General features: G+C 35.8%; 1 protein-coding gene across 3 annotated transcripts in view; it reads left to right on the forward strand.

Moving 5' to 3' along the window:
- The window catches only part of PUS7L (pseudouridine synthase 7 like), a 51,743-nt gene that overhangs the window by 4,567 nt on the left and 32,351 nt on the right, over positions 1–14,825 (forward strand). For all 3 annotated transcript variants that reach the window (XR_009009684.1, XR_009009685.1, XM_007168334.2), the window contains exons 4-6: positions 5,904–6,063; positions 7,839–8,031; positions 11,372–11,470. Coding sequence is in view for 1 of the 3 variants with exons in the window: in XM_007168334.2 (XP_007168396.2) it covers positions 5,904–6,063; positions 7,839–8,031; positions 11,372–11,470 (452 nt within the window). In the remaining 2 variants the exon portion in view is untranslated. The remainder of the gene's footprint in view (positions 1–5,903; positions 6,064–7,838; positions 8,032–11,371; positions 11,471–14,825) is intronic.

Genomic DNA, 14,825 nt, shown 5'->3' on the forward strand with positions numbered 1-14,825 from the left:
CCTGTTTTATAAGTAAACAGCACAGCATTTAAAATAAAAACAGCAACTCAGATTTGCACAAATGTGTGTGGCACAGAAACAAGGTTGTACTATGTAGGGAACTCTGTGATGTAAGTGAAAAGAGTTTGGACCTTGGAGCTATGTGGGTTTTATTTTACATTATGACTTTAGTTCATAAAAAGATTTATGAACTTCTTAATATCTTTAGGACTTAGTTTCCATAAATGTAAAACTGGAAAGAATAATACCATGGGCAAGTTACTTAACAATTCATAACTTTTGGTTGTACTTTAAAAATGGGGTAGTAGTAAAGCCTAATTCACAATGATACTCCAAGGATTAGATGAAATAATGAATGCAAATGTTTAGTATGTAATCGTTTTTCAAATGTCGATGTCTTCTGTCTTTGAAATTTGTCCAGTTGTGTGACTTACCTTTTCCATGAAAAAGCTGCTAGTATAGGAGTTGACACATGAGGCATGCAATAAATGTTAACAATAAATCTATTTTGAAGGAAAAACAAAACTAGTTTTACACGGGAGAGAATTGCTGATCAGTGATTTAAGCAGGTATAGATTTTGTACTACTTGAAATTCTAACAGTATTTGAATTAATGAACCAAAAAATTGTGGAAACTTTTATATATTAGTTTAAATTCGTTTTACAAAAACTATGAATAATTGGAGAGACATGTTCAAGGGAGGAATTGATGGTTCACCAGAGGATAGTATGAAGATACTGGGATACCTATAAGTACAAGAACAAAGAAAAAGACAAAGATAAACTTTGCCTATCCCAGATTTTGCTTAGGCCAGCCTTTTGTAAGAACAAAAATAGTTCATATGAAAAAATTCCTTAATAAGTAGACCTACCTAAAAAATAGAAAACTTAAAAAAAACTTTTGTTTTTATTTTTAATTGTTATAAGATATACATAACATAAACTTTACCATTTTAACCATGTTTAAGTGTACAGTTTAATGGCATTAAGTGCTTTCACATTGTTGTACAACTATAACTGCCATCCATCTCCAGACTCTTTTCATCCCCTCAGACTGAAACTCTATGTCTGTTAGACAATAACTCTCTATTCCCTTCTCCCCTAGCCGCTGACCACCATCATTCTGCTTTCTGTCTCTGAATTTGACTACTCTAGGTACCTCATATAAGTGGAATCATACAACATTTGTCCTTTTGTGATTGGCTTATTTCACTTAGCTTATGGTTTGTAAGGTTTACCTGTGTTGTGTGTGTGTGTTAGAATTTCTTTACTTTTTAAGGCTGAATAGTATTCTGTTGTATGTATATATACATCTTGTTATTTTGTTTGTCCATTCATCTGCCGGTGGACACAGTTGCTTCCATCTTTTGGCTATTGTGAATAATGCGGCTATGAACATGGCTATATTGGTTTAAGTTCCTGTTTTCAGTTCTTTTGGGTATATACCCAAAAATGAAATTGCTGGATCATAAGGTAATTCTATGTTTAATTTTTTGAGGTAGTGCTATACTGTTTTCTTAGACACTTTTTTGAAGAAGGAATTGTATGAAAAATTTAAGCGTCCAATGACATTTTCATTTTAGGTATTGCATTTCTCAGCTCTAGAAGTTTTATTTGGTTCTTTCTTAGGTCCTCAATTTCTTGTTATGTTCATGTTTTCCTATGATCTTTGAGCCTAATTTTTTTTTTTAATTTATTTTTGGCTACGTTGCATCTTTGTTGCTGCGCACGGGCTTTCTCTAGTTGCTGCGAGCGGGGGCTACTCTTCCTTGCAGTGCGTGGGCTTCTCATTGCGGTGGCTTCTCTCGTTGCGGAGCACAGGCTCTAGGCACGTGGGCTTCAGTAGTTGTGGCACGTGGGCTCAGTAGTTGTGGCTCACGGGCTCTAGAGTGCAGTTTGAGCCTATTTTTAATGGGTCTTTAAAAATATTTGTCTGCTAATTTCAGCTCTGTTGTTTCTGGGTCTGTTTCTATTGACTGACTTTTATTTGGTTCATGGGTCATATTTTCCTGCTTCTTTGCATGTCCAGTACTATTTTTTGGAGTTTGAACATTGTGTTATCTTGTTGAGTGTCTGGATTTTGCTGTCTTGTTTTAGAGAGTGTTGAACATGCTCTAGCAGGTAGGAAGTAGTTTGCAGATCCATCTGAGGCTTCATCTTGAATTTTATTAACGGAGGTCTAGAGTAGGCTTTACGCTAGTGCTGTCATATAGCTCTACTATGTATTTAAGGAACCTATCCACACTGGACCTGATAGAGATGAAAACTACTAGAATTTGAGCTGATGTTTTAATGGGATGAGTCTTTGGAGCATTGGGAAAGAACGAGTATATTTTGAATGGGGGTGGGACATAAAGTATTAGAGCCAGAAGATAGATTCTCAGCATCTGAGAAGACTCTCGGTGGCTGGTGTGATGAATGGAACATGACAGAAGTGATGGTGTGTGATGTTTAAGGCTAGGTCATAAAAGGTATTGCACTTTTTGCACACAGTTCTTGGATTGCTCACTCTGGGGTAAGCTAGCTACCTGACTTTAAGGATATTAAAGCAGCTCTTTGGAGAGGAACTGAGGCCTTCTGCCAATAGCCAGTACCAACTTGCCAGCCATGTGAGTGAGCGATCCCCTTGGAAATGGATCCTCCAACTCCTATCAGGAGTTTTGAATAACTGCAGCCCTAGCCACATTGTGCTGCAACCTCCTGAGAGAGCCTGAGCTAGAACCACCAAACCACGGTGCTCTTGAATTCCTGATCCAGAGAAGTTCTGAGAGATAAGTGAACAGTGTAAGCCAGTAGGGTTTGGGGCAACTTGTTATACAACACTAGATAAATGATATGTAACATTTAATTCTAGGCATGCAGATTACTAATCAGCAAGGAACTCAAGGGATCACCTATGCAGATTTCTGGAACATGTTCTCTTACTCTGCCCTATGAATTCCAGCCCACTGGGCCTTCTTGAACTCCAGCCTCAGCAAGACCACTGTGCTCTACTTGGATTCCTCCTCCCTGGCCCAGAAAGTACCTCTAGTTAGAAAACCATGGTATTTTAAGACTCACCTCGTTTGTTTTGCTTTTCCTTTTGGATCACAGTTCTGTGATGCCTTTAGTCCGGGGTCCAAAGACAGGTGTTTCATATGTTTTGTCTAGTTTTCTATTTGTTTACAGTGGGAGTTCAAGGCTGGTACCAATTATTCCAACATGGTGCTAGAAGTGGAAGTCTCTAAAATTGAATTTTAAAATTTAGCATAGTTGATTTTCTTTTTCAATACTTCATCTATTCCAAGTAATTAAGAAAATGTTATAAATCTTATAAATTAAACATAAATTTGGTGATGTTTACATTTTCTTATATGCACCAATATTATTTACTAACTTAATGAGATTTCAATGTAAAAAAGACAAGTTTAAATCAATTAGACATTTTTAATTGGAATTACTTGAGTTTCATTACCTTAAACATTCCAAGTGCATAAGACATTCATTAACACAAATACTAAAAACCATGAATTTGATCATCTTAAATATTTCTTTTCTAAATTCTATATCTTCATGGATAAAATATACCTATACACTAAGGCTAATCAGCAACAAACTGATATAATCTCAAACAATTTGGAGGCTCCTTCTTAGATGGCTGAGCTTGCCTAATGACCTGTGAGTGACACGCCTAGATTGTCAGGGACAGATTTGACACATTGAACTCTAGTTATCAAACACATGTACTTTAAAACGTTAAGTGTTGCTCTCCTAGCCTTCTTACTTTATATAATACACTTTTTTGGTCTGTTTTTCACAGTTTGTACCTCCTAGCCAGGCTGCTGCAACACTTTTAAGTTATTTTAGTGGTGTCTGTCTAATTCCATAGATTTGGTATATTTGAAAGACTACTATATTTTTTCACATTATTACTAATTGATTCTCAAATGTTTGGTTCCAGGAGTAGTATAGCTCTTATAAATTATTGTGAACCCCAAACAGCTCTTGTTTATGTGGTAATTATATTTAACCTATTAGCAATTTAAAACGAATTTTAAAAGATATGAATTTATTTAAAATAATCTATTTTATTTATCGATGAAGGTAGTCAAAAGGTACAAACTCCCAGTGATAAAATAAATAAGTCCTGGGATATAATGTACAGCATGGTGACTACAGTTAATAATACTGTGTTGTATATTTGAAAGTTGCTGAAGGAGTAGATCTTAAAAGTTCTCATCACACGGAAAAAATTTTTGTAGTGATCATTTCACAATATATACAAATATTGAAGCATTATTGCTGATTTTAAAAACTTTTTCATAAATGCATGTTTTTTTCATATTTTTTTTTTTAATTAATTAATTTTTATTTTTGACTGTGTTGCGTCTTCGTTTCTGTCTGAGGGCTTTCTCTAGTTGCGGCGAGTGGGGGCCACTCTTCATCGCGGTGCACGGGCCTCTCACTGTCGCGGCCTCTCTTGTTGCGGAGCACAGGCTCCAGACGCGGAGGCTCAGTAATTGTGGCTCACGGGCCTAGTTGCTCCACGGCATGTGGGATCTTCCCAGACCAGGGCTCGAACCCGTGTCCCCTGCATCGGCAGGCAGATTCTCAACCACTGCGCCACCAGGGAAGCCCTTCTTCATATTTTTGAGACTTGCATTTTTCATGTTTTTCAAGGTTATTTATATAGAGATCTAAAGAACATACAGATCTTTCCCTTTCTTTTAAACAGCATGATTTCTAAAGTGTAGATATTACAAGCTTTTGTTTAGCTATTTCATATGTTCAGAGATAGATAGTTAGATAGGTAAATTTCACATCCTTCTACTTCCTGAGTCACATGTATGTTAAATGTTCATTTTTCGTAGAGCACTCCTCAGAGAGACCCATGTAGCTGCTGATGACATTTACAAGAGGTGAACAAAATAGAAATTATTCTGCAGAAAACTTTGAATTTCCTTTTCATAATTTGAGGGAAAAGGGAAGTACTTTGAAGCATCTTATATGTATATGGTGAACTGAGGATTGAGGTATTTTGTTACTGTCATGTTGGCAGGTTATATAGGCCAACAAGTTGGGGGGCTTTTTTGGTGGCCGTTGTTACTGCGCTTGTTCCTCCTACCTCTTCTGCAACCTCACTCCTACCCTCTCATCTAGTAGACATTTGAAGCAGCTACCACGAAGCAAGTATGGTTTTATGTACTGGTTTGCTGGCCTGGGACTCCCAGTCTGTGGGGTGCACAAACTTAAAGAGATAAATTATAACACGGTGTTCAGTGTCACAATATAGATAACGACAGCTAGTGGAGACATGCAGATTTAAGTAATTAACTTCCTGTAAAGTTCATTTATTCATTCATTCAATAAATACTTGAATACTTACTATGTGTTAGGCTGAAGATATAATGGTCAATAAGACAAACGTGATTGCTGCTTTGCGAGCATTCAGCCTTGAGAACCTGGAAAGAATTTGAGGGGTTCAGAACTGCTGTGGCCGTTGGGTCTTGAAGCATGAATAGAAGTATGGCAAATAGTAAATGGAGGGAGCACATGAAGGCTTTAGTCCATCCAAGGATCGTGAGGAGTTCTCTGTGTTAGGATTATAGGTTATATGAATGGGAGTGGCACATGCGGAGACTGGAAGGGTAGATTAGGGCCAATGTGACTGGGGCCAGTATGAACGTCAGATCAGGGAATTTGGATTTTTTTTTTTCTGTAAGCCTTTAATGAGCCCACTAGCATTTTAAAAATGAGCGCTGAAGTCCATGAGGTTTTGTATCTTACTGGTTGTATTTTGATTAAAAAGTACTCATTATTTAAATTAGTGATTTGATTCATTATAATGATCTGTCAGTCTGCTAAGAATGTAATTGATGTATGTTAGCTGCTTTTTTTGTAATCGGGGATTGTTTTTTTTTCAGCCTTTACCCTTCGAAAAGAAAATCTGGAAATGTTTGAAGCAGTTGGTTTTTTAGCTATCAAACTTGGAGTGATTCCTTCGGATTTTAGTTATGCAGGACTTAAAGACAAGAAAGCCATCACTTATCAAGCAATGGTTGTTAGAAAAGTGACACCAGAGAGGTAATAAGATGTTACTTTAAAGGACAGAACTTTATTTTCTTATTGCATCAAAAACTCAGAATAATACTGGGAGCATATTAACCTCACTATCAATAGTAATTGATCACAGGCTTACTCAGCAACATATTCGGCATTAATAGTGTAATTATCTTCTAAATAGAGTTTTGTTTTGTTGTTGAACAAAACAAAACTCTATTTAGAACTCTAAACTCTATTTAGAAACAAAACTCTATTGAAAAACAAAACAAAACTCTATTTAGAAGATAATACATGTTTATTTAGAAGATAGTACATGTATTATTTAGAAGATAATACGTGTATTTAGAAGAAATACATGTTTATTATAGAAGATTTAGAAAATAGAAAAAAGAATAAAAAAGAAATTAAATGTCACTAAAAATTCTCTTACTCAGAAATAACCACAATAACATTTTGATCCATTTCCTTCCAGTCTTTTTTCAAATACTATGCTACATACAGATGCTACAAAGCCATTTTTTACATATGTGAAAATCACACTGTATGTGTAATTTATATTTTACTTATAAAAATAATTAGTATTCTTAATGAAAATTTATGTCATGAAATATTTCAGAGTCATGTTCATTATACAGACTAATTTATTTAACATTCCTCTGTTTTGGGACAGAAATTTGTTCCAATTTTTTACTGTAAATACTACTGTGATTAATATGATTGTCCTTAAATCTGTGCCTTGTGGATACTTTCCTCAAGATAAAGTTCAGAAAGTTGAATCATTGAACCAGAATTCTGCCTAACTTGATGTAATATTGATACATTAATCTTTAGTCATCAGATGTTTAAGTATTCACTACTTGCTGGTAGATGTTTCTAAGTTCTTATATGTGGGACAAAAAAAAATTGTTTATGATTTTGTCTTTGTGGTCAAGTGCAGTATAGTAAGAGAGAATGACTTTAGATGTTAAAAGGTATTTAGATGTTAAAAATTAAAATTAGTTTTTAACCATCAAAGACAAAACAAGTTATTAGTTTCTAGGAGGAGCAGGTACTTAGATTTGGCTTATGGGTAGGGGATTTTAATTACCCATCAACTAACAGTAAGATTTTAGCAGATGCAGAAAATCTGAAGATAGTTTAGAGGGGCAGTAAGCTAAAAAGTCTGCCTAATAAAGCAGATAGTTCCTGTAAGGACTACAGAAAATATGATGTAAAGAAGAATTTACATCAGTTCTTACAGGATCTTAAAAGTTAGGCTAAGACAATTGGAATCTATTATTTAGATGTTGGTGAAAAATTGAAAATTTGAATAAGGAAGTGTTCAGAGCAGAATTTTAGGAAAATCCTCTGGCACTAGTGGTTTTTTGGTAACACTGGAGAAAGAGAGACTGAGGAGGAAAGGAGCAAAGTCTAAGGACAGGAAGAGCAGAGAACAGTTACGAGGTTCTATCCCTTGAACTAAGAAGTCAGAAGGCTACATAGATAGAGTAGTAGCATTAGGAATATGTGTTCCAGTTCTTAAAATAACTCTTAATATAGTCCTATGATAAAGGGTTTTTAGTGTACATTTGTTGAAATAAATGAAAGATGTGTTTTTGAAATAGTCTCCCCAATTTTTGTTTTAGTATTCTGATATAAGTGGTTGTCTGCCAACTGTCATTTAAACTTTATTTAAACTAATTTTTTGACATTTTTAACATTTTAACATTTTTAACATAATTTTTTAATGTCTAAGCATTTAAACTAATTTTTTAAATGTAAGATTAAACTGAGTCTATATGATTTATCATTTATAGGTTGAAAAATATTGAAAAAGAAATTGAAAAGAAAAGAATGAATGTGTTTAATATTCGGTCTGTAGATGATTCCCTTAGACTCGGTCAGCTCAAAGGAAATCACTTTGATATTGTCATCAGAAATTTAAAAAATCAAATAAATGATTCTGCAAACCTGAGAGAGAGAATTTTGGAGGCAGTAGAAAATGTTAAGGTAAGAAAACTGCACTTTTTAAAAAAATTAATTTATTTTTGGCTTAGTCGGGTCTTAGTTGCTGTACGCGGGATCTTTCATTGCGGCATGTGGGCTTCTCTCTATTAGTTGCTATACGTGGGATCTTTCATTGCGGCATGTGGGCTTCTCTCTAGTTGTGGCACGTGGGCTCTAGAGTGCGCGGGCTCTCTAGTTGTGGTGAGCGGGCTCAGTTGCCCCGCAGCAGGTGGGATCTTAGTTCCCCAACCAGGGATCAAACCCGCGTCCCCTGCATTGGAAGGCGGATTCTTAACTACTGGACTACCAAGGATGTCCCAAAACTGCACTTTAAAATAGAGTATTATAGGAAAATCTTTATAGTCCCTCCCTTTACATTGAGATAAGAAGGGAAATTTTTCTTTTTCTTTTGTACCTTTTCTTTTTATTGCATGTATTATTATTTTTAAAAATGATAATTAGGGCCATTTGACTTATTTTTTTATTTTTCTTCTTAGTACACATTTTTGTTTTGAAAAAACACAACTTTAGTGTAATAAAAAAAAATTGTATAGTGTTCCTCAGTGTGGGGGTAAAAAATTATCTGTATAAAAAGACAGTTTTTTGGTTTTTTTTTTAAGTATCTGCCATATAGAGTAGTATTTCAGGCAAAGAGATTAATTTTGGGGGAAACTTTGTCTAGTAATTCTTTTCAGAAATCTTTGGCAAATAGTTTTTATATTACTTTTTAGAATATTTTTCTTTTCAATCTAATTTTGAATTTTGTTTCACTGTATACAAATGATAAATCATATACATTTTGTCTTACAGTAAAAAATTACTTACCATAAGTTTTTCAATGACATTTGCCAAGCATCTAAATATGCACATACAACCATAGCCTTCATTCTGATCATGTAGGCTATGGGTTCAGCAAACTTTTTTCTGTAAAGGGCCAGATAATAACTATTTGTGGTTTTGTAGGCACATGGTCTCTGTTGCAGGTACTCTACTGCTGTTGTGTGGGAGCATCCATGGACAATATGTAAATGAATGAGCATGGCCATGTTCTAATAAAACCTTGTTTACAAAAACAGGTGTTGGGCCAGATTTGACTTGTGGGCCAGTTAATAGCTTGCCAACCCCTGATCTAGACCCATAATTCTCAACCTGGGGTGCTTTTAAAAAATTTCAGCAGTCTGTCTCTTCTCCCAAACCAAATAAATAAGAACATTTGGGGATGCAGCTTAGGCATTAGCATTTAAAAAAAAACTCCCTAAGTGATTCTTCCCTACAGCTAACAATGAGAAACACAGATCTAAGTTTCTGACCACAAAGACCTTTTTACACAATTTTATGCCTCTCCAGCAGGAAAACAAACAAACAGAAATCAGGTTTTAATCAATGTCATGCCTAACAGGAAAATATCTTCCAACTAAAGATTTTTAAAATCTTTAAAATATACAGGCATTCCCTGATTATATACTCTTTATATGGTTGTTCCTAAGATTCTTTTTTTTTTTTCCCCGATAAACTATTAAAAAGATATCCCTTAGAAAAGGGAGTGGGGTTTTCCGAACTCTGATAGCATTTATTGCCAGACTTTCATTTGGTATTTATGCATATACATTTTAAAATCCCCACTAGGAATAATCTTAGATTTAGCCAACTTTCCTTTAGTTCTCATGATAAGGGTAAGGAAGTTGAGAAGTCCTGAAAATAAGAAGTTTTTGGAGTTTTGTTTTAAAGGGTTATAAACCTTTTGTTATATAACCAACCCTAAGTAATTTGGAGGGGTACTTAAAACTCTTCTGGTGTTTGTAGGATATTGTCTAATGTTATTTTTCCAAATTTGAAATAATTAAAAGTATTTAACTGTGAGATTTAATGCAGGGAGTACTTATTCTATCTGCAGTTGATCTTTGTGGCATGAGGTCAGGATGCAGTTCCTTGTGTACCATGCTGATTACAAATTATCTTAGCATCTTTTATTGAACAGTCCTGGAGTTGGTGCTTGATAATCATTGTTGAATGACTATATATTCCCCCATAAAGTGAGTGTAGAGAACTCTTTTGTCTTTCAAGAAACCATCTGGGCCTGGGGTTTGCTTTGTGAGAACATGTTTAACCACTGACCAATGTCTTTAATGGTTGCAGTGGTAAATTACAATTTGCTAATCCTGCTGAAGTTACGCCATGCATTGCCTTGGCCCAGGCTTTCAGAAACTGAGATAATCGAAAAACCAACCGTTATATATAAAGAAGCCAAGACTTGCTGGGTTTGAAAATAAATCTGCTTTGTATTTCAAGCATCTCCAGACAGCAGAAGTCTCAAAATCAGAAAGAGCTTCAGGGCAAAGTGCAGATCCAGTACTAGGTAACCAGTACATCCCAGTTTTCCCAGAACTTTCATGAGTTTAGCACCAAGAGTCCCACATTCCAGAAAACTCCTCAGTAATGTGAATGAAAAGCTGACATATTTTTAAAGATTTTTCACTTATTTTCTAACTTCTAATCATTTGTTCTTTTACTTTCTATATTTTAACTGTATAGTGTTTCTCAGCCCATTTGGTATCCATGTGCGTATTGCCAATTGCAAGATTCTTTTATTGAAATAAATACAACAAGAAAGACTTGATTACATATTCCAACACAATAATTGTATTTATTTATCTTAGTTTGGGGCTATAACAAAGAACCATAGACTGGGGGATTTTTAAACAAGAGAAAATTACTTCTCATAGTTCTGGAGGCTGGAAGCCTAAGATCAGGGTTCCTGCCTGGTCTTCTTATTGTATTCACACACTGCAGAAATAGAGTGGGCTAGTTCTACCACCATTTCCTATAAGGGCACTAATCCTATTCATGAGGGCTCTATCCTCATGACCTAATTACCTCCCCAAATCCCCACCTCCAAACACCATCAGATTGGAGGTTAGGATTTCAACATATGACTTCTGGTGGCTCACAGGCATGCGGTCCATAACAATATACTTTTTTTTTTTTTTTTTTTTTTTAATGAGGATCTTGAATCAGATGCGTATGTTTTGATTGATTGATTGATTGATTGATTTTGGCTGTGTTGGGTCTTCGTTTCTGTGCGAGGGCTTTCTCCAGTTGTGGCAAGCGGGGGCCACTCTTCATCGCGATGCGCGGGCCTCTCTCGTTGCGGAGCACAGGCTCCAGACGCGCAGGCTCAGCAGTCGTGGCTCACGGGCCCAGCCGCTCTGCGGCATGTGGGATCTTCCCAGGCCAGGGCTCGAACCCGTGTCCCCTGCATTAGCAGGCAGATTCTCAACCACTGCGCCACCAGGGAAGCCCCAACAATATACTTTTAATTAATTGATTTTTTTTGTATTTATAGAATAAAGGGTTTGTGAATTACTACGGACCACAGAGATTTGGGATGGGAAGGAAAGTTCACACAGACCAAATTGGATTGGCTTTGCTGAAGAGTGAAATGGTATGGATTCTTTAAAAGTATGGACTTAGCTGTTTTGTCAGTTGTCCTTACTACATAAGCCCGCTCCTTGCTGTCTTAACCCAGCATATAAATGCAGCTATACCGCCACATACATATACCATACATTACATCATGTTTATTGAGCAGCCACTATATTCTTGGTATCACATTATAACAAAGCAAACTGTATGTGATGCCCCTGTATTTAATACCTGCTTGAGACTAACAGGGACTTGACCAGCACTCATCAAATTCTTAGTGAGCTGAATAGAGGATTTTGAGAAAGCTCACACCCTAATTCGAGAAATCCGGTATCAGATATTATGCAAGATAGGAATTCACCCAATGGCAGAGACTAAGAGGAACAGCAAATTTGAAAAAGGAAATCTGGCTAGTTTCAAACGAAACTAAAAATGCATGTCACAAGTAAGCCACATTTGCCCAATTATTATATTATATATTTTTTAAATGTATATTATATATATATAATTACATATTATATATACACACATATATTTTCACACTGGTTGCAGTGAACATAATAGAGAAAAACTACAAAACTGTGAAAATTATATATTTGAGCAAATGCAGTATTCTTCATAGAATAGTGTCATGCTTACTCATTTGTGTTCTGATATGCTTTCTTGAGTGGAAGAGAAAGGAACAGTGAAAGCACTTGTGAGAAGCATTGTGCATGTGAACATCATCTTACACATGGAAATAAGGTTGACAGCTGGTGATTTAGACCACATCTGCAAAACTGCAGTCAGTCTGGGCTTAACATTTCAGAGGGAGTTTAGCAAGTGGGATATAACTGATATGATAAAGGGTCTAGAAACTGTATTGATGAGAAATGATTAACTGAACAGTGTTTTTTCAGTCTAGAAAATTCTGAAGAGGAAATTAAATTATAAAGTATTTGAAATTTTGTCATATGGAAGAAGAATTTAATAGTTAGGGATCTGAAGAATGCATCATGTGCTCTGTTTGAGTTCTGCCCATTGTCAAATATGTCACTATAGGCAGGTTAATTAATTTTCCCAGCCTCGGTTTTCTTATCTGTAAAATGGACATAATACATATTTTACAAGATATTCATGAGAAGTAAATGAGATAACTTTTGTGAAAACACCTAGCGTAGTGCCAGGCTCATAGTAGATGAGTGTTCAAAAATATGATTAGACTGTTAATTGTCTGGTTTTAACAATGGTAGAAATTCAAGGGGCCAAGTTTTAGCCTAGTGTAAGGAAGACTTTTCTAACAGTTGTCCAAAGAAATGGGCTTCCTCCTCCGCCACTCCCCACCCCGAGAACTGGAAATTCCTCTTGCTATCATTACATTTAAACAAAAGCTGGCTGGCTACCCCTTCAATGGCTACCTCTTTCAAACTTCATATTCCATGCTCCTAATTATTTGTTAACTTGCTAGACTATTGGTTATCAATTATTGCTGTGAAACAAATTACCCAAAACTTAGTGGATTAAAACCACAGGCATTTATTATCTCACTATTTCTGAGGGTCAGAAATCTGGGAGCAGCTTAGCTGGGCATGTTTGCATCAGGGTCTCTCATGCATTTGCAGTTATCTATCAGCCTGGGTGGTCTCTGAAAACTTGAGTGGATACCGAGGATCTACATCCAAGCTCACTCTCATGGTTGTCGGCAGGAACCTTGAGTTTCTTGCCATAGTGGTGCTCATGGCATGGCTTCCCCTGGAGAGAGGAGTCCAAGAACACAAAAGAGAGAGAGAGAGAGAGAGACCACAACAGAGAGAGAGAGGGAGACCACAACAGAAAACTCATGAATAACCAACAAGGACCTACTGTATAGCACAGAGAACTTTGCTCAATATTATGGAACAACCTAAATGGGAAAAGAATTTGAAAAAGAATAGATACATGTATATGTATAGCTGTATCACTTTGCTGTACACCTGAAACTATCACAACATTGTTAATCAACTGTACTCTGACATAAAATAAAAAGTTAAAAAAAAATAGGGTCATATATATCTTGACACGCTCTCTTTGCTAAAGGAAATAGAATATTCCTTCAGAGAAATGAAATGAGAAAAAAGTTGCAGTTTGGTAAAATGGAGGGGAGTAATTCCTTTTCAGAGGATACAGTTTTTAGCCTCATAAAAGTTCTTTAAAAATAGAGCATTTATTCCCTTCTTCATTCATTCATACTGAATAAATATTCATTGAATAAAAAAAGAAAAAAGAAACCTCAGTGTCTTTCATAGCCTAATCTTGGGAGGGACAGACCTTCACTACTTCCATATTCCACGGTCACGCAGAGCAACCCTGACGAGTGTGGGAGAGGACTGCCCAGGCATGAGCACCAGGTGCTTGAGACCACTGGGGCCTGTCTTAGAGGCTGGCTCCCACAGCTGGAAAGGCAGATTTTTTTTTTTTTTCCTTTTGCTTGAAGCACGCCCTCCCCAACCTTTACATTCCTTATGTCTCAATTTAAATTCTCATCCCACTACCCAAGAATTAGTGAATTCCCCTTATCTTGTGACTGCACAGCCTCCTAGACTTCCCATCTCAGGTTTGATTACATTTTATAATTATTGCTTATTTAATCTTTTCCAGTAAACAGAGACCACAAGTCTCTTGCTCAACACTCTATCCCTGGTATCTCCACAGTGCCTGGCACATGGCAGATGCTTAATAGTATTTGTTTGAGTGAATGAATAATGTTAACAGAAGAATGAGTGGGAGATTAGGTTGCTTGACCTATTTTAAGATCCTTTCCTACTCTAAGGCACATACTTAGAAATAAGTTGTGCTGGAGACAGTGATAAAATATAGGAACTAGTAGATACCTTTTTTTTTTTTTTTTTAAGGAGCATCTTTTAATCTATTTAGGTTTTAAAAGAGAATATTAAAGTTGGCAGTTTTTAAAAATGACTTTGGCAATTATTTTTAAGACCAAAGAATTCTGAGACTTGAGAACACAAATGAAATTAGTGGTTTGCCATTCACCTATGCTTGTTCCTTCCCTTATTTTTGTTGTGTATTTTTGTTGGCTAAGTCTGAGTTTTATGTCATCACTTAATACTTGCGTTCATAGTTCGATGATAGAGGCAAAGAATGACAGAAGAAGAACTGTGGAAGTGGTGGGGGAGCACTTTTCCAGTCCATAATATTTTAAACCTATGTTATCAGATTGCTTTGTACAGGAGGTTAATTCTAAATTTAACATTGTTTAACTTTTGAACACTTAAAGACAAAATTGCCATGTAAAATATCATGTTAAATGCTTATTCTTGTTCCTTTGTTAAATGTCTAGCATTTGTTAGATGTCAGACAATTTGTACCTTTTTTAAAAAAAGTAAGTAATTTTTCAT

Source organism: Balaenoptera acutorostrata, chromosome 11 (genome assembly GCF_949987535.1).
Source record: "Balaenoptera acutorostrata chromosome 11, mBalAcu1.1, whole genome shotgun sequence".
Taxonomy (NCBI): domain Eukaryota; kingdom Metazoa; phylum Chordata; class Mammalia; order Artiodactyla; family Balaenopteridae; genus Balaenoptera; species Balaenoptera acutorostrata.